The sequence below is a fragment of the Monocercomonoides exilis genome (genome assembly GCF_001643675.1).
Source record: "Monocercomonoides exilis strain PA203 chromosome Unknown scaffold17-1647472, whole genome shotgun sequence".
NCBI lineage: Eukaryota > Preaxostyla > Oxymonadida > Polymastigidae > Monocercomonoides > Monocercomonoides exilis.
Window position 1 is genome coordinate 1,193,415 of NW_027150562.1, and position 22,255 is coordinate 1,215,669.

Genomic DNA, 22,255 nt, shown 5'->3' on the forward strand with positions numbered 1-22,255 from the left:
TACAATTATTTTGGCTGATGTTCTGTTATTGATCAATAGAGCTTCATTTCTTCAAAGTCATTTGCCTTCTTTTTGTGACTTTCTCCTTTCTCTTCAAAAAATAGAAAATGTTAATATCTCTCAATTTCCTTTCCTTTCAATTTTTCCTCTTCCTTTCAGCTCTCACTATTCTCTGAAAAATACCAACCCCCTCCTTTTCTTCATCTTTTTCATACTCTTCTAAAAAATATTCTTCTCCTCTAAAAAAATACCCCTCTTCCGATCAAACATTTCTCAATTTCCTTCTTCTTTCCCGCTTTCGCCCTCTTCTCTTTCTCTTCAAAATCCATTTCTCCAGTTAGTCTCAAATATCTTCCTCACTATCCTTAGTAACTTCTCAACATATTCACTATATTATCTTCTCCGAATTTCCACTTGCTCTTCTCCATCCCTTTGTCTCAGAATTTCTTCTATTCAAAAATCTCTCTCGAAATATTAGCATTCAAAAGAACACTCAACTCTCACCCCCTGCTACAAATAATCCTCTTCCATCTCTTCTCTGCCCCATATATCTCCCGTGCCTGGTGTTGATGAGATAAACCTCAAATACTTTTTTGAATGTTTGAGAATATTATTAAAGGAGAAGATCATGCCAAAAACAGAAAAAACACCTCTGGACATCCACCACAATGTGAACGGGCTGAGAAGACTCTCCAGTGAGATATATGAATTATTTTGTGGAGAAGGCTGCAATGTTGCGATTAGACCACTCAGAAGATGATGCGTTGAGGACAATATTTAAATGATGATAAATGTGGAGATGAGACTGTTGAAAAAATACAGATGTTGAGCAGTTTGATATATATTTATTTTTCTTAATATGAATATTTGCCTGTTGAATGTTTTTGTTTCATTTTCAGGGCAGCCAGAGGAAATGAATGAAAATGAATGAAAGGGGATATCTCGAAATGCAGGATAACGGTGGAGTTTGGAGAGAGAATTCATATGGAAAGTGTGCTTGATGAATGGATTGGGAATGAAATTGGAGATAGTTATTTCTAACGAAGCTGATTGGATTTGAAAAGAAAACAAAAGCCTTATTATTTTTTGATGCACAAAAGAAAATACATTTGAGGGACATTAGACAACTGAAAAGGATGGTTGACGAACCGGTTGCAAAAACTGTTTAAATTTTATTGTTTTTAACAAACATGTTTTGATAATCAAAATCAATTTAAAATTTCTTTTCAAAGACTCGCTTAACATATAATTATGTTAATTTTTTGGATGATAATATTGTGGAAAATATTGTATTTATGCTTTATTGAAGATTGAAAGGATGTTTTGCTTTTTTTATTGAAGAAACGTTATTTTTTCGATAAGTTTATTCTATTTTTTCAAAATTTGAAATAAAACTATATAACAACAAAAAATGTCTATTAATAAATAATAATAACTTCAAATAAAGCAACATTTTCGTACAATTTTAATAAAAAATATTATTATCACCCCTCACCCTTAATGAAATTAATTTTTGATCAAACGTCGGAATTTTTTATGATATAAAAAAAAATCACCCACATTAATATCCTCCAACTGCACTAAATTAATCAGCCTAAAAGTCACAATCAAAATTCATTAAGGATAAAATGATATATTGATTATTATTCATTACACACTTTAAAACTATATTTATATATATGATTTGTTATATGATCTCAAACGAGGGTTCAATTCTTGGCGAAAGAAAGCGAGTTCTTATTATTTGAATATAAAAAATATAATTGTGGGATTGATCAAATTATTCAATTTCATAATTTATTTATTTTTAATGTTTTATTTCTTAAAATTTTATTTTTAAAATAGGGCAATATTATAATGAACAACCTCTCAGCTGCTTATTGTTTCAAAATTATCAGATTTTATCTATATTTTAGAAAAATACCAGTGTTAATGGGTGATTTTATGAAATAGTTTTTTCTCAAGAATAAAAAAGAATTTCAAAAATCCAGTCCATACAAATGTTTTATTATTAAATCTTCTTTTTATATATCATAATGTTTTAATGAATAATCAAGAATTGGAAAAGGACCTTAAATACACCTATGCCTTTGAGCGTTCAGAACAATTTATGGGGGAAAATATGGACTTTCAAGCTTTTTTTGCACAAAGCATGAAAAAATTGTTTTTCTTATAACATTTTGAAACCCAACCAGATTTCAAATAAATTTGATTTTCATTTTTTTGAGCAAACATCATTGATAAAATGACATTATGTTGTGTGACATCACATGCATTTAAAAAAACAAACCCATTTATAACAAATTTTTTGATCACAAAAAGTTCATCTCAGGTGCATAATTTTTCAATGAAAATGCCTGAAGTCAAATATTTTGTCCCATATATAAAAAAAAGAGTAATTACAGTTTGTGCAAAAAATACCGGACAAGATCGATATCTCAACAACCGCAAGAAGAAAAATTCTGTTCATTTTCCTCAAAAAACATTTCATTAATACAAACTCATTTGATATGCAAAACTATCAAAATAGCTTCATTTGTGCTGAGAAAATATAATTTAGAAAATTTCTAAAAAATTTTAAATTCAGTTTCTCCGAAATTTTCAATATTATTTTTTCCGAGCATAAACGAGGAAGTCATGAAAGTCTTGTATGCCACGTGAGTTTGTATTAATGAGATGTATTTTGAGGAAAATGAACTGAATTTTTCTTCTTGTGGTTATTGAGATATCGATCTTGTCCGGTATTTTTTGCACAAACTGTACCAAAAATATTTTGTGTGTTCGTTTTTTCATAAAACTAAAGAACATAATGAAAGAACATATTTATTGTTATTGTTATTATTGTTTTCAAATTCGAGATTGCATTTTCTGTATTGTTGAAAATGTTGTATTTTAATAAAAATACCAAAGAAGCAAACCATACTTATTGAATGAAATTTTTATTATTTTAAATGGCTAAAAATCAATGCTTACATGAATGGCTTATAAGTTTGAAAGTTTTAGTTCATCTTTGATTTTTCTTGTTTATGGAGATAAAGATAAATTTCATATATTTGCTGAAAGTGACTGTGCTTGCAACAACAAGTCTTTGAATGAAGGAAGGAAATCATTGAGCTTGATATGTTCAAGTGAACTAATGCAATTAATGATTTCTTCATTTTCCAAAGATCTCAACACACTTTTGACAAAATACAAAGACGAAGAGAAAAATTATTATTGCATTGTAAATATACTTGAAGAAGTAGCTTTTAAAGGAGCAGTATGCATTGGAACCGATAAAGTTAACATGTTTCGCTTTAGCTTGGAAAAAGAAGGGATTTTAAAAAATATTCAAAACCAATTGATTGGATTGTGCAATAGTTCAAATGATCTTAATAACCCAGGAATCCTTTCATTAGCTCGTGCATATGGATTATTATACAAAGCAGTTCCGCTTCACAGGCAATTAAGAAATGATGTTGTAGAACTGATGCTGCAATTTCTCCAAAAATGTATTGAGAAAGAATGCTTTGATTCAATATTTCTTAAGACAGTTGTGGCTCTTGAATGCATTAGCGAACACCCAACTCACATTCGGAGTATGAGATCACATAACGCTATTGATGTTATTCTTTCTCTGTTGGAGTATATTCAGTCACATTTTATTTTTGAAGGTCATATTTCCACAACAGGAACTGAATCTTTCTTGAAGGAAAAAATTATTGATCTTCCTCTTGTTCTGTACAGTTGCGCACAAATTATATGTAATGTTGGCAATTGGGATTCTTGCAGATTAGCGACAATTGATGGTGAAGTGAGTCTTTCTTCAATTTTCGCGGCCTCTTTCAGCTGTTTATTGAAATATGATACAGAATCAATTGTTCAAGCATTCGTTCCTGAGGAACAAAATGAAGAATGGTCAAATACACATAAAAGTGAAAGCACAAAATCAGTTGAAGTTACGAACGAAATTAAATTACTCGTTACAACACATCTTTTTGACATGTTACAGCACCTGTCGAACCTGCCCCATCCGATGCAACACATTTTGCTGTCAGATCAGAAGTTTATTCAAATTACACTGGAAATTGCTGCACCAAGACTTTTTGATGAATTTCCTGTTGGAATAAAACTATCGCCATTGGTTCTGACAAACAACAAAATTCGCTTTTCTGCTCTTTCCTTTTTGAAAAAGTGCATAGAAAAATGCAAACTTCACACGCTTTTCCAACTTTTGAATTTACCTGAAGAGGAAATAAATAAAAATGAGGTAGTATTAAAGGAAGAGAATATCGAGAAAATCAATGAAAGAAGCGACGAAAGTCAAGAAATGGAAACGACACAATCATCAGATGACAGCTGCTTTGAGAAGGAGCAGGAGCAGGAACAAGATCAAGACTCGGAGCAAGAGAAAGAGAAAAATGCTGATGAAGGATTGACCGTTGCTGCTCTTAAACCAATCTCGGAAAAAAGAGGAAGAACAACTTTTGGCTCTTATCTTCCTGAAGGAAGGCGAGAAAAAAACAAAAAAAGAATTGTTTTTGACAATTTTTATTTGCCCTTGATGAATATTTCCAAGCAAAAAGGAAGCTCAACAGAACCCGAGCTGAATCTGATAGAGAGAGTTCTGAAGATAACTGCGGATCGCGGAGATGCCGATTTGGATGAAGTGTGGATGTCGCTGATGATTGTGGGCACAATATTCATCAGGGCAATACAAGGGAGGAGAACAGAGAAAGTTAAGCCGTGGCGTTTTGTGCAGAGGAGAGTAAGGGAAATTATGGAAGAGGAAGGAATGATCGATGTCTGCCTGATGCATCTGTACAGTGCTGATGATAGTGTCTCTGCTGCTGTGCTGAATTGCCTCACTGGAGCGAATGTGAATGTGGGACAGCATTTCTAAAGAAAAGGTTCAGGCTTCTCTCGCCAATCATCATTGCTTCAGCAATATTTATATGCAATTAGGGTTATTTATATTTTTATGAGAATAGCAATGATTCATATAAGAATTACTGGCAATGAGTGTGTGAGTATGCCGATACAATTTCTATGTATTGTAAAAGTGATCTCTGGCGAAGCGTCAATGAATCTAATGAAACATCCCCCATTAACTTCGTTTCCGGCTTCTTTTTATTTGAAATATTGAAAACTTTCTTTTTTTTACTTTTTTCTTTTTTTTTTTTTTCATTAAAAAATTATATTTGAATTGGCTTTTTAATTGAAATTTATCGTAAATAATTTAGTTTTAATAAGAAAGTATTATTTCTCTTTTGATTTAATTTATGCAAAGAGTTTAAACAATGAAGAATGAAAACTCAATGCAGCAACCATCAAAATTTGAATATTTTTTATTGTATGTTCTTCAAAAAAAAAACTTGAAAATTGAATAAAATATGCTCAATAAAGAAATACGTCACGTTCCTTTTTTGTCAATTTTATTTCCCGCCTCTTTTCCTCTTCTTGTTGCGGCTTTTGTTTGCACCTTTACCGTCTTTAGAAGACACCGATTCCTGATTCTTTTTGAACTCTTCACTTTCTTTTGTTTTATCTTCCTCATCTTCATGATCTTCTTCTTCTGGTTCAGGCTCTTGTTCGGTATTCTGTTGATTTGCAGAATTATCTTCATCTTTTTCTTCTTTTTCTTCCTTTCCATTATCGTTTTCTTCATCATTCTTCCCCGCTTCGCCTTCAACCCTTTTATCTTCCTCGCTATTCTTCTGCTCATTTGAATCATCTTTTCCTTCTTCCTTATTCTCATCTTGCAATTTCCCTTCTTCTTCTCCTTCTTCCACTCCCACTTCTTCCACGTCTGCAGCTTCAGTGTCAGTCTCGATGCTGGTACCATCTCCCGCATCAACGCTGTTATGCTGCTTCTGCGGAGGAGAATGGAACGAAGGTGAAGAAGGATCAAAAGAAGACTCATCAATGGAAATCATATCCACAGACGTAGGCGCAATAAATGAATCTGTCAACTGCCCTTGCATCAAATTGTCTTCGGCTTCATCGTATTCAGCTTCATTTGTTTGATCTTCCTTTTCTATTTCTTCTTCTTCTTCGTCTTCTTGTTCAACTTGTTCGACTTGCTCATCTTGAATCTTGACACTATCTTCATTCTTTTGATGCACTTCATTTTTTTCAGTATTATTTAAAAAAGCTGAATTTTCTTTCTCATTTTCTCTCCTTTCTTCTTTAACAGAGACAGGCACAGCCTGCTCCATAACATTCATCGCTTGGAAGCTGTTGCACGGCTTGTCTGCTGGCATTGACGAAGGTGCTAAAGTCGCTGGAAAAGAAAGTGTGTCCGATGTTTTAGCATCTGAAGGGGTAGAAGAAACTGTTGTTGTTGTTGTTGTTGTTGAAGGAGATATTGAAGATTGAGAAGGAGTCACCTCTGAAACAGATGCGGGAAATGATAGGGCAGGCTGAGTAAACGGATTATTTCCTGAAGTTAAAGGAAAGGAGGGAATAGGAGGAAATGACGTGGGCATAGAAGGGATTGAAGATGAAAGAGATGAAGGAAAAGATGGAACTGGCGCAGGATCAGAAGTCTGAACACTCGAAACCGATTGGGAAAATGAAGTGAAGCCTGTAATGTTTGGTGTGAATGCGAATGAAGTTTGGAAAGTTGGACCTTTATTCTTCTCCGATGATACTGGTGCTGCAGGAAATGAAACTTCAGCAGATGCTGGCTCAGCCTTAAAGGCAGTCGAATCAGTTAATTCAGGTTCTGCCGAAAAACAAATCATTTTAGTAGCCGGAAATGATGTTGATGAAGCACTTGAAGAGGTGTCAGCTGGCACACTCGAGGAATTTGATAAAGGCTCAGAAGCAAAAGAAGATGATTTATTTGATTTGTTATCTGAATTCTCTCTGTAAAGATTGGCAAGATTTTGATAAATATTTTGAAGTGTAGTCTCTTCATCCATTCGTTTGATTTTCCATTCTTTTTTTTGCTCTTCTATCGCTTTCCTTCGTTTGCTAAGCTGCTCCCTTCTTTCTTTCAAAAGTATTTCCTTGGCTTCAGCGTTTGCTTTAATTTCCCTTTCAAAGTTTTTTTCTATTGAACGATTAGCTTCCATTGTTTTTAATGATTGTTGTTGCTGCTCTAAAATTTCGGCTCTTTGCTTTTGCTTTTGAGAAATGAGGTTTGACTGAAGACTTTGAATATGCGCAGTTTCTTCTTTCTCCTTTGCAATTTGCTGAAGTTCACGTTGCTTGATATGTGAAATTTCGCTTTGAAGATGCTCCATTTCTTTTATATGCAGAGACTCCTCGGATTTGTATTTTTCTGATATTTCTTGAACTTTTGATTTTAAAATCTTCATTCTCTGCGCTTTCACTTCTTGTCGAAGAGCAATAAACTCTTGCAAAGCATCTAATTGATCCTTTAACAATGACTTTCGTGCTTTCAATTCCTCTGTCATGTTTTCGTTCTGAATTATGTAATGTATCAAAATATATTAATAAAGAAAAGATTGCATTTTAATTTTCATATATAACGTAACACACGCTATTTGAATGAGTTTATCAAAGAAAATGTACGAAAACAAAACTTATTTCGAATGAAAAGCACAATTGTTTTATGATCAAAATGAATAATATATATAATTCATGAGCTCAACAAAAACATACGTCGTTGACGCAGCAAACCCAACAGGGGAAGAAAAGAGGTTAGCTGATGAAAAGCAGATAATTAATGACGTTAGAATTGAGCAAGAATGGGCTGTTCAGGCAGTTAAATACTCTGAAGTTTATATGAAATTATTAAAGGCTATCGAACCTGAAAAATTGAAACTTTCTCCGTTTGATATCATATGTTTTTATTCAATTTCATTTTTTATTTGTGATTTTAGTATTGATGATGAGATATATCGAAGGTTTCGCGAAGTCTTTCCTTCTTTAAATGTTGAACATCTTGATGAAGATGAAATGAAGTCAAAAGCAGGAAAAGAAAAATGGAGGCCATTGTTGATGGAGGTTTGAACATCCACATCGGTTATTTGCTGTTTTCAATAATTGATTCACAGTTCAAGGGAAGAGTGAAAGATTGGGATCTTGGAACACTTTTAAGAATTGACTCGAAAAAGGATATGTCAGAAGAAAATTCTACAATAGGTTTGTCTTTCTTTTTGTTTTTATTGCATATTTGTTAAATTTGCATTTTTAGCTCCTCGAATCCAATTTTTATGCATTGAACTTGCAAGAAACAAGGAAGGATTTAACAAAGCTATTCACGAGCAATAATATCTAATCATTCTCGTCATTATGATTTATGCTAATTTACGATTTTCTTCTTATTTTTCTAGTTTAAAGTTTATGAAGCTCGGAAAGAAATGAAAAAACGCTATTTTTTTTCACTACCTGCTATCTCTCATTTCATTCACATCACTCTCTCAGAAAAGGAGAAAAAAATAAATAAATAAAATGATCTTTGAATATTTGATATGTTGCGTAGTGATATTGTTTCCAACACAACAATTTTCTGATTGTACAAAATTATGAACTGAATTGAATGCTTAATCAGAAGATGTGAAAGAAAACTTTGGCTTTGTTGGAGCTGAGCGAAGAGCAACTACAGGAAGTTGAGAGGATTCCGAAGGTGTAGAAGAAGATGAAGCAGTTTCTTGAGAGGGCTGCTTGGCTGCAGGAGCACTAAGTTCATCCTCAGTAAGAGTTGGTGGAACAGGACGAACATCAACACTCACAGCAACATTTGAGGTTGCAGCAGATGATACAAGACCTGCTTGCTTTTCAGCAACTGCAATCACAGCTGACAGTGCTTGTATCACAGCAGTCACATTTTGTGTCAGCACAGATGATTCCTTGAACAGTGGAGTGTCGTCAAAGATTCCGAGAGAATGTGCTTCAACAGCTCTTTCAATTGTGAAGACACCGAAACGCAGAACTTCTCCAACCAATCCATTCCATGTTTGTGAGCGTGCTTTCAGTTCAGCAGGCGTTGCTCCTTCTGTCTCTGCGCTGGCCTCGATATGAGTAGCCTTGCCGCCACTTTTGGCAGCAATGATTGCTTCTGAAAGACGGAACAGTGCATCCGCAATGTTGTCGGAAAGGGTTTGTGATGAAGCAGAAGCTGATGAGCTTTCTTTCACACCAAATTCAGAGCAAAGTCTTTTTTCGTACTTGTCAATAGCTGTGCGAAGCTGTGAAGGAATGTTGTGGTGTTGATGAGCAAAGCGAAGTGCTTTTGTAATCTTCGAGAACAGCTGGAATGCAGGTGGTTGTTTTGTGCATTCAACGGGAGGCTCATCAGAAGAGGAAGAAGAAGACGATGATGAAGGCGATGAAGATGAAGAAGCACTGTCATCATCACCAACATTTGAGACGGCAGCAGTGCAAGCAGGGCAGGAGCATGCAGACGGGGTGTTTGCAGCGTTGAGTGCAGCACTGTTTGGAAACAGAAGTCGCAGAATCTCCATCACAACACGCTGCCATTGGAAGTACTCATCTCTAACAAAGATTGTGCAGTTGATTGCAGATGGGAACTTAACCTCTGGCTTTTCGACTTTCTTTTCTTCAGCAACCTCTTTCTTTTCTTCTTCCTTTTTCTCTTCTTCTTTCTTTTCATTCTTCTTTCCTCCTTTTCCAGCACCGGCTCCTCCTTTCTTTTGTCCTCCTGCTGTTCCCTTTGGTTTTTTGGGTTGAACAAACTTTTGCACAGCAAGTCTTGCTTCTCTGAGAGTGTCAGTGAAGAACTCACCTTCTTCAATCACTTTCTTGTCAGCTGCCTCGGCCTCAGCTGTGTTTGGAATAGCAGGCCATGTGCCCTGTGTCACAGTGCGCTCTTTTCCAAGAACATTTCTCCAGATATGTTCTGCATAGTGTCTGCAGATGGGCGTGATCAGAAGCACTGATGTTTCAATGTATTTCTTCAGAAGCTCGGGATGGATTTTGCCGTCAGTCAAATCTCTGCATTTATCTCTGGCATCGACAATGAAGTTGTATCCTCGCGTGACTCCTTCTCTGAACATCATCTGTCCAAATGCTCTGTCTGCTTCACGAACAGCTGCATTCATCCGTGCATCAAACAGCTTCTCAAAGAAGCTGAGCTCCTTTGTGACAAATTCAGGCAGAAGGCATGCGTGATTTTGCTTTGCGAACACATCTTTTCCACCAAGTGCAGCGACTGTTTCCTCAATCCATGTCAGCTCCTTTGTGAGTTTAAGCGTAGCTGTGTTAGCATTTGATGTCTTGAAGTTGGCATCGTCCCAGCTGTCTCCTGCATCAGCAAGCGCCAGACGCACTGCAGATGCACTGAACTTCTCTATGGCTTCTCTCAGAGTCAGGAAATTGCCTGTAGATTTTGACATTTTCTCCTGATTCAGCAGCAGATGTCCATTGGGACGGATTCCCTTTGGCCAGAATTTCTCTTCAAACATGGCTGTATGGTTGAACAAATAGAAAGTCAGATGATTTCTGATCAGATCTTTTCCTGACACACGAACATCAACAGGGTACCAGTATTCAAATTCCTTTCTGCAGCGCAGCAGCTTCTCTTCGAACTCTTTGTCAGCTTGTGCAGCTGCTGGAGTTGTATTTGTGCGGCAGAAGATGAAGTCCCACACATCCGGAGTTAGTTTGTCAGCGGTGATTCCGAGCTCACCAGGCTTGCTTCCGTACATATCGCCCTGGAGGAGATGGCAAATTGTGTAATACGCATTGTAGATTGTACTGTCAGAAAGAGACTCAATAAGCACAGTCTCGTCCCAGGGAAGACGTGTGCCCAACCCGAACTGTCTGGAGCAACCCCACTCTCTCAGCCAGTCAATGGTGTGCTCGAAGGTCTTCTTCACTTCAGGGAAGAACACATTGCAATGTTCAAGTGCTGCATGCACTTTCTTCTTCCACTCAGGGTTGCCATAATCCAGATACCACTGATCACACATAGCCACCACGCAAGAGTCGCCTGAACGAGAGATGACAGGCTTCTCTGGCTCGTAATAGACCATAGCATCACCTGAGTCAAGAAGCATCTTGCGCACCTGATCTTTGGCTTCAGTGATGCGCTTGCCCTTGTAAGGTCCATCCACACAGATGACACCAGTGTAGAAGCTGCGCTGATAGCTTTCTTCTTTCGCTTTCTGTTTCAGCTCTGGAAGATTACCAGCACCTTTGGCTTCAATGATCTTCTTGATTTCCTCGCAGTAGTCGCGGGCAATCATATGTGTTTTCCTCACTTGTTGTGTGGATTCCTGTTTCTCGGCTTTGCCTTCTTCGTCCTTCTCCTCATCTTTCATATCCATTAGCCCGCTATCCTTCATCTCAACCTCGATGATTTCGATGGGCTGAATGTCTTTCACCCACTCTTCCTTAACACCCCATTTTTCGCACAGCTCTGGCTTTGTCTTCAGCTCCTCCAGACCCCACCAATCGTCAGGTGCATCAGAAGGCACAGATGTGACCACACCTGTTCCTTTCATCTCGTTCACACCAGCATACGGCAGTGCTCTCACAATCTTCATTGGTGAGAGGCATGTTTGCAGCTCGCAACCAACAAGATCTGAGCCCATTGCAGTTGCCAGACATTCGACTTTTCCGAATTCGTCTGTGTGGAGCTGATGGGCAAGGTTGAGTGCAGCACGCTCTGTGCACACAATTATCCCTTCTCCTTTCTTCAGGCGGTACGCTCCATACTTCACCTTCAGCCCGACCCAGCAATTGGTCTGCCCGTACATTGTTTCAGGACGAAGAGTAGCTGCTCCAAAGAAGATCTCTTCTGTTTCGTTCTTCAGGCACTCAAATGCGGCTGGAAGGCGGTCCTTCAGCATGCGCATTTTGATGATGGTGTATTCCTGTGGCACAACACCTTCACCTGAAGCTCTGTCGTGGTCCGCACAGGGCTGCTGATCTGTAATTGAGTAAACGCTTGGACGTTTCCCAAATTTGATCAGCCCCATTTCATGCAGGCGAGTGAATTGCCACTTCACAAATGAATCAAAATATGGATTGACATCTGTTGTCACAAATGTGCGTCTCCAATCTGTCATTGATCCATAAAATTTAAGATCGTTCTAAATGAATGAAAAAGCAAAAATATTCCCATTTTGAAAAATGTGTTATTAAAAATCATAATAATTTGGATCAAACCATTCCAATTGGAGGAAAGTAATTAACCCAATGAAGTGAATCTTGGAACTTTGGTACTTCTTCTTCAGGGATTCCCATCATCTTCAGAATCTGGAATTGAGGCACATTAGCAACTGTTTTGGCATTTGCTTTTGATTTGTTTGACTTTCCTTTAACCTTTTTATTTGAAGCGTCTTCTTTTTCTTCCGTAGGCTCTGGAGCAACGGGCTTAATTTCAGTGTTTCCAGATGCAATTTCACGCTTCAGTTTTTCAGCAGAAGCAGATATTGGCATTCCTGTGCAATGAAAAGCCATTGGATACAAAACATCGTACCCCTTTTCTGCCCAATAACCAGCTGCAAAATCGGACTTTGAAAATGTGAAAGCATGCCCCAGATGGAGAAGACCACTGAAAATATTTTGTTGAATTGAATTTGTAATTGAAATGATTTCAGCAAAAAATTGAAATTAAAAGTGGATCGAATAAATATGTTTTTGATTTATGTTATAAATTAGTAAGGATATTCAAATAGTAGCAAATAAACAAATGCTTCACACTTCATGTAAGCAAAAGGAAATGTCACCATAAATTTGCGTTTTGGCTCCTTAAGCTCTGTTGGTGCAGCAACTTCAAATGTTTTTTCGGTTTCCCATATATTTTTTACATTATTTTCAATATCTTTAAGAGTATCAAGCCTCTTTGTACTCGATTTTTCCTCCATGATTTTAATGATCAAAAACCATAGTAAACATTATTTTAAAAGAATTCCCACAACTAATTATGTTTGCTTCCCTTGATTACTTAAATCGGGAGAAGAGTCAAATAGAGGGAAAATTAAATGCAATAATTAGTAGCAACGATATTAAAGAAGCATATGAAGCAATTTCACCTCTTTCTAGCTCTTATATGGTTGCACTCGAAAAAATAAATTCTCTTTGGGGAAAAATGCACACATCTCAGCAAGCTTTGGGAAGCGTTGCATCAAAAATAAGAGTTGTGAATGCGGAAATTTATAATCAAGAAGAGAAAACAAAACGGTCAACAAGACTGGATTTAGCAAAAGTGTGAAAAATTGTTTATTTACATTATTGTAAGATTCAAAAAACACCACTTTCATTAATAGGATATGCAACAAAAAGTCATCCATGCTTTAGAAAGCGACGATGTGTTTCAAGCAGTTGACCTTGTTTCTTCATTTGTCGAACGTCATTTGACAAATGACACGCCGGAGTATTATTCATTCAATTCTTTACCAATTCCTCAATCAATAACTGCTAGAGCATTGAAGATATATGAAGATGACGAATCAATGCTTCTCATTAAGCAAGTTAGAGAAACTGTTGCTTCAATTTTGCGAAAAAAGTTGAAGCAACCATCTTTGGACAATTTAATGAAAAAGGCAATAGTATTAAATATTGCAAAGTTAGGGAAGCGTGATGAAGGATATGCTCATCTTCTTGATTGGAAGCTTGAGGAACTGACAAGCTTTATGGAAAAAAACATCGTTAAAGTCAGACAATATCAACTTCTAGAAGAGAAACTGTCCGCATCTGGCTCATCATCGCTAGACTCAACGCATACAACGCAAACAGAAAGCAAAGACGAAATAGGTACTACGGAAGAAGAAGAAGAAGAAGGGGAATCGCTTCTTGATGGATTGGATGTTGGAAAGCAGTTCGAAAAGCCTAAACCGAAGCCAAAGCCAGAAATAACCACTTCGTCCCCACAGTTTTTGTACAACATCGAATACCACAACTTGTTTGAGAACATTCTCAAAAAGCTCGTTGCGACATATTCAGATGTTGCGTCTGTTATCAAAGAAGGATTTGATTGGACAGTTGATGTTTGTGGATTTTATTGAGTTTCACAAGAAAATTTCAAATTAACTTTGTTTTTTCTGGAATGTTTTGTGATTAATGAATTTATTTCTCAGGAATTTCATCTGCAAAATCGGATAATGGCCGAATGCGACTGTGCGACCGTCGAAATTCTGGAGCTCTTTTTCCGGCACACAAAGATCGAAGATGTTGCCAAAGCAGCTTTCACTGCACCTCTTCCTTCTGCTTCTGCCTCTTTCTCTTCATCGTCTGGATCTCCTTCTCCTCCAACAGACGGTGCATCATTCGCCATAACAGTCAAGTCAACTGTGACGCTTCCTTCTTCATCTTCTTCTGCCTCTTCTTCAGCTTCGTCCTCATCTTCAAGCATTCTGCAGTCAACCACTTCTTCTTCTGCGCAGTCTCGAACAACAACAAGAAAGCTCTATTTGAACGAATTCGACCGTCTTCTCACGAAAATTGCTTCTCTCTCTTCGGCTGTCACGAAAATTCCAGAGTTTATAAGGGTTAAGGTATGTCTATAAGTTTTTATAATGTTATAGAAACAAGTTTTGAGAATAATAAAAGAATGAGAATTGGATATTTTAAATATGAGCATGATATTGTTGCACCATTTCATTCATTTTTATCGAAAAACGAAATTCTTCTCTCTGTTTATCATTTATTCATTTCTCATTTCTTTATACTTAATTTTTCTTTTCTGTATTTATGTATATCATATTTTATTCAGCATCTGATGTATCTCTGCAGACTGAAACGAAAGGGGTTAGCATTTCCACTGCGCAGCAATCCTTCTCTTCAGACAACACAAAAAAATCAATCTCAACTGCCATCAGCTGCAAAAGCATTAACTCCACCAGAAACTGAAGATGTTTCTGCTTCATCATCATCATCATCTTCTTCTTCTCCTTCTGAAACATCATCTTCCCAACAACCATCAACCTCATCTCTATCAAACAATCCATCTGAAATAACTGCTGCTTCCTCCTCCTCATCTGCTGACAAAGCTATTCCTTCCACAATCCAATCACCTTCTCCAGACAAAGACACACCCGACGAGCAAAACTCCCCAAGCCCTGTTTCCTCCCAAAGTGAAGTCATCCCCCCCTTCTTCGCCTATCTCAGCAAATGCCGCTCTGTGAAGCTGACACAAGAGATCCTCTCCTTCTACTCCCCACTCGAAGTGCGCTACCTCCTCTTCGCCTGCCACGTGGCTGTCATCGTCGACAGCGGCTGGGCAACACAGCGTGGCTCTTCTTCTTCTTCTTCCTCTGATCAGCGGAGGATTACCCGCTCCTCATCTCCACCGCGGATGGTCTCTGCCTCGCCGCGTGTCTCTCCACACTCTTCGCTCTCGCCCAGCACCCTGCCCTCTGACAGCATCAGAGCATCCGGGCAGCCAAATGTCACACAGCCGCCCACGTCGTCGGCAGTGGACGACATCGTCGGCATCATCCAGCACTGCGCCACACGAGCACTTTCAACAGAGTCGGTGAACGCGTCTGTCGAGTTGATTGTGGCATCGGGCGATGTCATCCTGGGAAGCCTGCTCCCTTGGATGATGCACCGCTTTTACGTGGCCAGGACAGCCGCAGAGAAAGAGCAGAGAGAGAAAGCGAAGCTGGAGAAGGCGCACCACCAGCAGAGCTTGTCGGGTTCTTCTCTTTCTGCGTTCTTCTCGTTTGGCTCGCAGTCTCCCAGTGCCATGGCATCTGCTGTGTCTCCGTCGATCCTTTCATCCTCTGTCAATGCAATGCCTTCCTCTTCCTCTGCCTCTTCTTCCACTTCTCTTCTCTCTTCTTCCCCTGTGCCTTCCATTCCATTCGTCGCTCCTGCACAGAAAGTAGGCAATACAGTCCGAGGGTTCTTCACAGAGTCGGTCAAGTCACTTTGGCGGGGCGTGATGAAAGGCTCAGGAGGAGATGTGTTTGTGCCAGGGGAAGAAAACAGCCTGCAGCGTGCTCCTTCTCCCTCGGCTGTGGTCAATGGAAGCGCATCGAGCTCTCCTTCTTTCTCTTCGCCTTCTGGCTCGCCTGCGCCTCCGATGCCTGCAAATTTGCTGGATGGTGAACTGAACAATACAACTTCTTCTTCTTCTTCTTTTGCTTCTGCTTCTGGTTCACCTTCTGCCTCTCCATCAACATCATCAGCATCGTCCCTGTCTTCTCTTCAGCCTTCTCCTGCGCCTTCTCCTTCTCCTTCTCCTGCCCAGCAGGCAGACATAAGTGCTCTGATGCTTCCATCTGGTTCATTTCCATTTCCATCTCTTTTATCATCATCATCTTCTTCTTCTTCCTCTTCTACTTTATATTCTTCGGCTCAGCGCTCTTCCTCTCTGTTTCCTCTGTTTTCTGGTGCTGGCATAACATCCTCAACATCTTCTCTTTCGTCTTCTCTTTCTTCTACCCAGTCTTCCACACAACCCACCTCTTCCATCACACTCACTTCACCCAAAAATGACATGATTGCTCTGAAGAACCTGCTGAAGAAGAATCCTGCTCCTTTTATTCCCCCATCCTCCTCGTCAGCTGCATCCAATCCATCCAGTAGCTATGCTTCTTCTTCTTCTTCCTCTTCCTCTTCATCTTCTTACTCCTCTCAATCATCTCCTTTGTCTGCTCCAGCCACTTTGGCAGGTGTCTTGTCTGTAGAGCTGTGCCAGGGAATGAACAACATCGAGGCCGCTTTGATTGGCCTGCAGAAGGTGCAGGCAGAAGTTGTGCCGTGGGGAATGGAGCTTGTGCAGCCAGAGGAGAACACACCGCCAGAGATGAGGGTGACAGCGGTTGATGCGAATAGAAAAGAGGAGGGAGAAAGAAAAAAAGAAGGAGAAGAGGAAGAAGGAGGAAGGAGAAAAGATGATATTGAGCTGAACAACTATCTTGTGATGAAGGAGAAAGAGAGGCAGAACAGCGAAGAGAAGATGAAGATGGCTGCTGAGAAGTGGAAAGAGGCCGAACGAGAATTGAAGGAGTGGAGACAGCGGTGCATCACACTGGTAATTCCGATGTTCAGCAACGCTGTCTCTCCTTCCTTCTCTCTGCTCGCTTCTCTCTCATACGAACTCAGCGAGTCTGCTTTTCTCTCTATGGGCGCGTCTGCCTCGCCCTTCGCTGCCTCGCTCACCGGCGCTGTAAAAGACTCCCTTCGCCTGCTGCAGCCGCTTCTTCTTTCTTCGCTTTTTGCCGAGCTGGTGAATTCCCTCCTCTCTACCCACATCCTCCCACTCATCCTGTCCACTCTGGCGTCCCGCAGGTTCTCACTCCACGGGGCTTTCCTGTTGGACAGAGACGTCAGGTCGCTCAGCTCGTTTTTCTCTTCGCTTTCGGCTGTGCCGGTCAAATCGCTGTTTGCCCCACTTGCTCAGATGGTGCATTTTCTAAGATCAGAATCAGTGTGTTATTTTTTTTAAAAAATTGTTATATAACTTTAAATGAATGACTTAAAACAACATATACGTTTTGTATTTATTCTTTAATTATGTTATTGTTTTAATTTTTTTTTAACTTTTTGTTGATTAGATTTCTGAGGCAAAAGATTACTATGACTTATCGCTCGCTAGAAGAAATCTATTGTTTTCATCTGATGATGTGAAAAGGGTTTGAATTTTATCAAATTTTATCATCTTTATATTATATTTCCCATCAACATTTTCAATAACTGCTTTTTTGAATTTAGATACTTTTGCTTAGAAGTGATTTCAACCCAAATACAGTTGCACATCTTGCACTTGGCTGAAAGTTCCATTGAGCATTTCATCTTTGTTTTATTTTGCACTAGATGAAATAAATGTTAATTTTTCATTTCAAAAGGAAATTTTGAGAAAAAAAAGTATTGTTTCATTTTGATCCAACATTACCAACATTTTTAGAATGAGTCAAAAAGAAAATGAGGAAGAGGAATTTTCCAGCGAAGAAGTCACTGATGACGAGGTTTTAACGATGCATTAAAACTAATAAATATTAAATATTTTCTATCTTTTTTGTTATCCACATAAAGGATGTCTTTGGTTTGAATCGTGCTTTTTTTATTTGAATATTATTTTTCGTATCCTAGAGCAAGAAGATTTTAAGCTTCCAGAAGTCATCACATTAAACTTAATAAGTATGACTTATGGAAAATATTTTTTGACCTTTCAATTTTATCTTTATAATATTTCTAAAGAGAAATTAATTACTCATTTAAAAAGACTGAAAAGACTAAAACAAAACATGATGAATGAAATTTTAGATAAATCTTCAAATATCTTTAAGGAATTGCCAAACGTCATTGAAATAAATCCTCGTGAAAATGCTGTTGTAACTGTTGTTGTATGCAATTTATTTTTTTTATAAATTTTGAAGGATTTTTTCTTTTTTCTTTTTTTACCACTTTCAATGCAGGGTGACACTCATGGACAATTTTTTGATGTTGTAAATATTTTTGAGCGATATGGATTTCCTACCAGTTCACATTTATACTTGTTTAATGGAGATTATGTTGATAGGGGTTCATTCGGAACTGAAGTATAATTATAAGCACGTTTTTATTTCGAAAGTTTTTTATATTTGATTATCAAGAACATATTTTTATTATTTTTAATGAAGCTGGCTTTTCCGATGTATATTCACATATTAAGAGGGAATCATGAAAGTGAGAGATGCACTTCAACTTATGGATTTAAAAATGAGGTTACAGATAAATATGGAGCAGCTGCATATTCTCTATTCCTTTCTGCTTTTAATACTCTTCCTTTGGCCGCAATAGTTAATGATGAGATTTTTGTAACCGTGTGCTTTTTATTCATTCGTTTTTCAGAGAGAATTGCTTTGTTTGTTGAAATTCTTTTTAAATATATTTATTCATCATAAAAACTTTAGCACGGTGGCTTGTTTGATACATATGGCGTAACAATAGATATGATTAACAAAACAGATAGGTTTTGCGATCCTGGAATGGAAGGAGGAGATCATCTTATGGAACAATTATTAGTTAGCTTTTATTATTTTTATTTATAATTTTAAATCATTTTATTCATAATTATTCCCTTCTCTTTCACTTTGAAACCAACAAACTCTATTAACTCTTTCAATCACCAATTCATTTTTGAATGCTTATTCGATCAATTTTTCTGTTCATAGTGGTCAGATCCGTCTGAATACTCTTTTATTTTCCCTTCAATCCGTTCCTTTGGCTGCTTATTTGGGCGCGATGTGACAAAAGAATTCTGCAAGACAAATGGATTGAAAGTAATTGTTAGGTCTCATGAGTGCAGAAAGAATGGTTTCACTATTCAACATGAAGGGACGCTGGTATGAACATGGCGTTGATTGAAAAATTAATATTCTTTCTTTCTTTTTTTCGCTTGAATTTTTGCTTTGTTTACAATTGTGTTTTTTTTTTTTTATGTTGTGTAGTTTTTTATGTTCTATTTCATTTTATTTATCTATTCTTATTTTTCAATCTCTCATTCTTTTTCCCACTTTCATTCATTCTCATAATTCTTTTTTTTTCCTGATATTCATAAACATATCTATTAAAAGATCACTTTGTTTTCAGCACCCTCATATTGTTGTGACACGAATCTTGGAGCTATTCTCAACATATCTTATTCTGAAGGCTCTAGTCATCTTCGTTTCAAGCAGTTCAAAAGTGTTCCTTTTCCGAGATGCAAATGCTACATGACCGGAGAATGTTAGAAGCGCAGACTTCGGAACTTATTTGCATCTTATATTTTGTAAAAGAGTTATATTTTTGTTTTCAAATAATAGACAAATCCACAAACAGATTGGACATTTTTTTATAATTTTTATAACGAAAAATAGGAAAAAGCAAAAGGAAACAAGCAAAAAGGGGTATAAAAATGCAATTTAACAGAAAAAGCAAATAAATTTCAAACATAAAACTGCGAAAACACGAAAAAATTGAATTTCATAAATTCATTGAACATATCAAACAAACTTCACAATGAGGTTAAAACAAAACAAAACAAAACAAAATATTATTTGAAATGGCATAATTACTTCAACGAAAAACAAAAATAAACCCAATTTAGAAATGATTAAAAAGCCTCTCTGAAAAGCACGTTATAATTATGAATTGATTGGTTGAGATGAATGGTCATCAATTATTGTTTGGTCCTTCCAGCCGCTATCATTCATTACAGATAATTGTTGTAAAATTTCTTCACTTTTTTCCCATTCATTTTCGCTCACTTGTAGTCTCCATTGTAAAACTTCCAGCATACAAAGCTCAGATTCGTTTATCCGATTTAAATCAACATGAAACAACGAGCTCCAAAAAGAATTTTTCAAGCAACGGTCATTTTGAATTTTTGACGCAAGCAATAATCCAGTTACAACAATCATCGCAGCATTGCTCCAACTGATATCTATAAACGCCTTTTTCCCGTCATTTAAACATATTCTGTTAAGAAATATCAAGAACATTCTGAACTCTGCTTTACTCAAATGTATACGCTCGATGATTCTACATAAAATGAAAGAAATGCATGACTTTAGCTCTTCAACTTTTGAGATGTCTTTGTTCTCTTCTGGAATCCAAAAAGGAAAAGAGTGAGCCGAAGAATTTTCTTCAAATATATCCGATCCCAGGAAAGGAATGCTTTGTTCAGGAAGATGATTTGATGTTGGAAGATGTAGAAGTGAAGTGTTTTTTAAATCATATTTACTTTGCCTTTTTTTCCATTCTGAGAAAACAATTGAACGCGCAAAGTATGCTGAAAATGGAATCACTTCAGCGGTTGTTAGAGCATCAAATTGGAAAATTGGCTTAAGGATTGCCATTTTCAGAGAATTACGTTTAAATGAGCACTTCAAAGAGTCTACTTGTTTTATCGAGTACTCCTGAAGAGAAAATTCATTTTGCTGTTGCGAATTCAAGCACTGTATAAATTCCATTTAATATGAACTTTTTATTGTGAAAGAAAGTTAATCTTTAAAAAGCGAGAATAATTTATTATATAATTGAGAGCCAAAATATTATGTTATGGGTAGACATTTTGGTTTTTTATAAATTCAACAAGACAAAATATAATTTGTGTAATACACTCTTATCAGTTGATTTTCTTCAAAAAATTAAACAAATGATAAAAAATAAAAATAATTACTCAGAAGATTTGCTGTTTGAGCTTTCCGGGTAAACTGCATCTCTATCATTTCCATTTTCATCGACATATGGTGTAATCAATGAAGTTTTTGGAAGCACAGCCATCATAATTTTGAGCAAGATATTCCTGTCAAAAATTTTAGCAAGAATGCGAAGGCCGAATGGCATCAATCCAGAATCGCATTCAACGAAGCGCCCAAGCGAAGATAGTGCTCTGCTCGCAACAGCATCAGGATGCTGACCGTTCGTTGCTGTTTTATCAAAATAAACAAACGATTTCATTTTAAAAAGCAACACCAATAAGAAGAAAAAAGAATCAAACGAGCAGGCAATTTAATATCTGTGGGTGGTGCATCAATATGAAAGCGTGTGGCAACTCCTCCAGGAACGACTGTAACGACATCAATGCCAATAACTGTAGGAGAAAAAAAGCAAAAAAATTAAAACGAATTTTGGAATAATTCATTCTGATAAACCTTTTGCCTCTAAAGAAAGACACTCAGCAAAATGTTGTTGATATGCTTTAGCAGCCGAATAACTTGCAACAAAAGGTGCAGTGAACACTGCATTTGCGGAAGATGTTATCAATACACCCCCACGGAATTTTGAATTATTTTGTTTTGGCCTCTTTGCTAATTGAGGGTACAATGCATTAAAAAGATGTTGATGCGTGACAATGTTCAAATGAAATAGATCAAGACTCTTTGCGTTTGGTCTTGACATTCGCTCTGGAACTCCAGAACCAGCATTCAATGCAATGAAGCTGATGTCTAATCCCTCAATTTGTTGCAGCACAGCTTGTGTTGTGACAACTGGATCTGCTGACAAATCTGCGAACACTGACTTGACTTGAATATCTTTAAATCTATTTATTTAAATAACTTAAGGTTGGAACTTTTTGTCAAATTGTTCAAACTTTGTTTGAATTTCATGAACTGTATTTTCCATCTTTTCACCAGCTCTTCCAACAATTATCAAATTCATTCCCTAAGAGACTCTACATAAAGCATTTTAAATACAAACAAGAAGTCAAACTTGTTTGGCTAATTTGAATGCAAGAGATCTTCCAATACCAGAGGAACCTCCAGTTATAAATGCCCAAGATTTTCCGTAGCGCTTTTTGAGGTTTTGTTCCGGTAATATTGAAATCATTATTTGAGGTATAATGTACGATAACAACGAAAACAGGAACAAAAATCCACAAAGATAAAAAATGAATCCAATCATTGAAAGATAAAAAAGTTAC

General features: G+C 37.1%; 7 protein-coding genes across 7 annotated transcripts; 4 read left to right on the top strand and 3 right to left on the bottom strand.

Moving 5' to 3' along the window:
* Positions 1-2,923: 2,923 nt before the first annotated feature.
* Positions 2,924-4,882, top strand: MONOS_2392 (uncharacterized protein; the record flags this gene model as incomplete). Its single annotated transcript, XM_067872310.1, has 1 exon — positions 2,924-4,882. The coding sequence occupies exon 1, from the start codon at positions 2,978-2,980 to the stop codon at positions 4,880-4,882; it is 1,905 nt and encodes a 634-aa protein (XP_067729324.1). The 5' UTR covers positions 2,924-2,977.
* A 261-nt stretch (positions 4,883-5,143) lies between these two features.
* Positions 5,144-7,452, bottom strand: MONOS_2391 (uncharacterized protein). Its single transcript, XM_067872309.1, has one exon. The coding sequence runs from the start codon at positions 7,401-7,403 to the stop codon at positions 5,415-5,417; it is 1,989 nt and encodes a 662-aa protein (XP_067729325.1). The 5' UTR covers positions 7,404-7,452; the 3' UTR covers positions 5,144-5,414.
* A 125-nt stretch (positions 7,453-7,577) lies between these two features.
* MONOS_2390 (putative protein PBDC1) lies at positions 7,578-8,422 on the top strand. The gene is made up of 4 exons (XM_067872308.1): positions 7,578-7,781; positions 7,833-7,956; positions 8,007-8,094; positions 8,147-8,422. The coding sequence occupies exons 1-4, from the start codon at positions 7,591-7,593 to the stop codon at positions 8,221-8,223; spliced, it is 480 nt and encodes a 159-aa protein (XP_067729326.1). The 5' UTR covers positions 7,578-7,590; the 3' UTR covers positions 8,224-8,422.
* Positions 8,327-12,785, bottom strand: MONOS_2389 (putative leucyl-tRNA synthetase; the record flags this gene model as incomplete). The annotated part of the gene is made up of 3 exons (XM_067872306.1): positions 8,327-12,008; positions 12,085-12,472; positions 12,622-12,785. The coding sequence occupies 3 exons, from the start codon at positions 12,783-12,785 to the stop codon at positions 8,496-8,498; spliced, it is 4,065 nt and encodes a 1,354-aa protein (XP_067729327.1). The 3' UTR covers positions 8,327-8,495.
* A 185-nt stretch (positions 12,786-12,970) lies between these two features.
* On the top strand, positions 12,971-17,750 carry MONOS_2388 (Conserved oligomeric Golgi complex subunit 4 (COG4); the record flags this gene model as incomplete). Its single annotated transcript, XM_067872305.1, has 6 exons — positions 12,971-13,126; positions 13,188-13,907; positions 13,998-14,414; positions 14,633-17,296; positions 17,424-17,501; positions 17,581-17,750. The coding sequence occupies 6 exons, from the start codon at positions 12,971-12,973 to the stop codon at positions 17,638-17,640; spliced, it is 4,095 nt and encodes a 1,364-aa protein (XP_067729328.1). The 3' UTR covers positions 17,641-17,750.
* A 76-nt stretch (positions 17,751-17,826) lies between these two features.
* Positions 17,827-19,580, top strand: MONOS_2387 (putative protein phosphatase D3; the record flags this gene model as incomplete). The annotated part of the gene is made up of 9 exons (XM_067872304.1): positions 17,827-17,834; positions 17,902-17,911; positions 17,961-18,006; positions 18,067-18,212; positions 18,285-18,407; positions 18,462-18,671; positions 18,762-18,872; positions 19,023-19,193; positions 19,425-19,580. The coding sequence occupies 9 exons, from the start codon at positions 17,827-17,829 to the stop codon at positions 19,578-19,580; spliced, it is 981 nt and encodes a 326-aa protein (XP_067729329.1).
* Positions 19,581-20,837: 1,257 nt separating this feature from the next.
* MONOS_2386 (putative 17 beta-hydroxysteroid dehydrogenase type 3) lies at positions 20,838-22,248 on the bottom strand. The gene is made up of 5 exons (XM_067872303.1): positions 22,045-22,248; positions 21,926-21,996; positions 21,486-21,874; positions 21,332-21,424; positions 20,838-21,260 (listed from the first exon to the last, which is right to left on the bottom strand). Exons 1-5 carry the CDS (start codon positions 22,234-22,236, stop codon positions 21,007-21,009), a joined length of 999 nt encoding a protein of 332 aa, XP_067729330.1. The 5' UTR covers positions 22,237-22,248; the 3' UTR covers positions 20,838-21,006.
* Between the last annotated feature and the right edge of the window lie 7 nt (positions 22,249-22,255).

Coding starts and splice junctions, on each gene's coding strand:
- MONOS_2391 (XM_067872309.1), bottom strand. CDS start 7,403: ATGACAGAGGAATTGAAAGCACGAAAGTCATTGTTAAAGGATCAATTA.
- MONOS_2390 (XM_067872308.1), top strand. CDS start 7,591: ATGAGCTCAACAAAAACATACGTCGTTGACGCAGCAAACCCAACAGGG. Junction 7,782..7,832: donor GAAAAATTGAAACTTTCTCC/GTTTGATATCAT, acceptor TTGTGATTTTAG/TATTGATGATGAGATATATC. Junction 7,957..8,006: donor GGAGGCCATTGTTGATGGAG/GTTTGAACATCC, acceptor ATTGATTCACAG/TTCAAGGGAAGAGTGAAAGA.
- MONOS_2386 (XM_067872303.1), bottom strand. CDS start 22,236: ATGATTGGATTCATTTTTTATCTTTGTGGATTTTTGTTCCTGTTTTCG. Junction 21,875..21,925: donor GTTCATGAAATTCAAACAAA/GTTTGAACAATT, acceptor TTAAATAAATAG/ATTTAAAGATATTCAAGTCA. Junction 21,425..21,485: donor TCTTTCTTTAGAGGCAAAAG/GTTTATCAGAAT, acceptor TTTCTCCTACAG/TTATTGGCATTGATGTCGTT.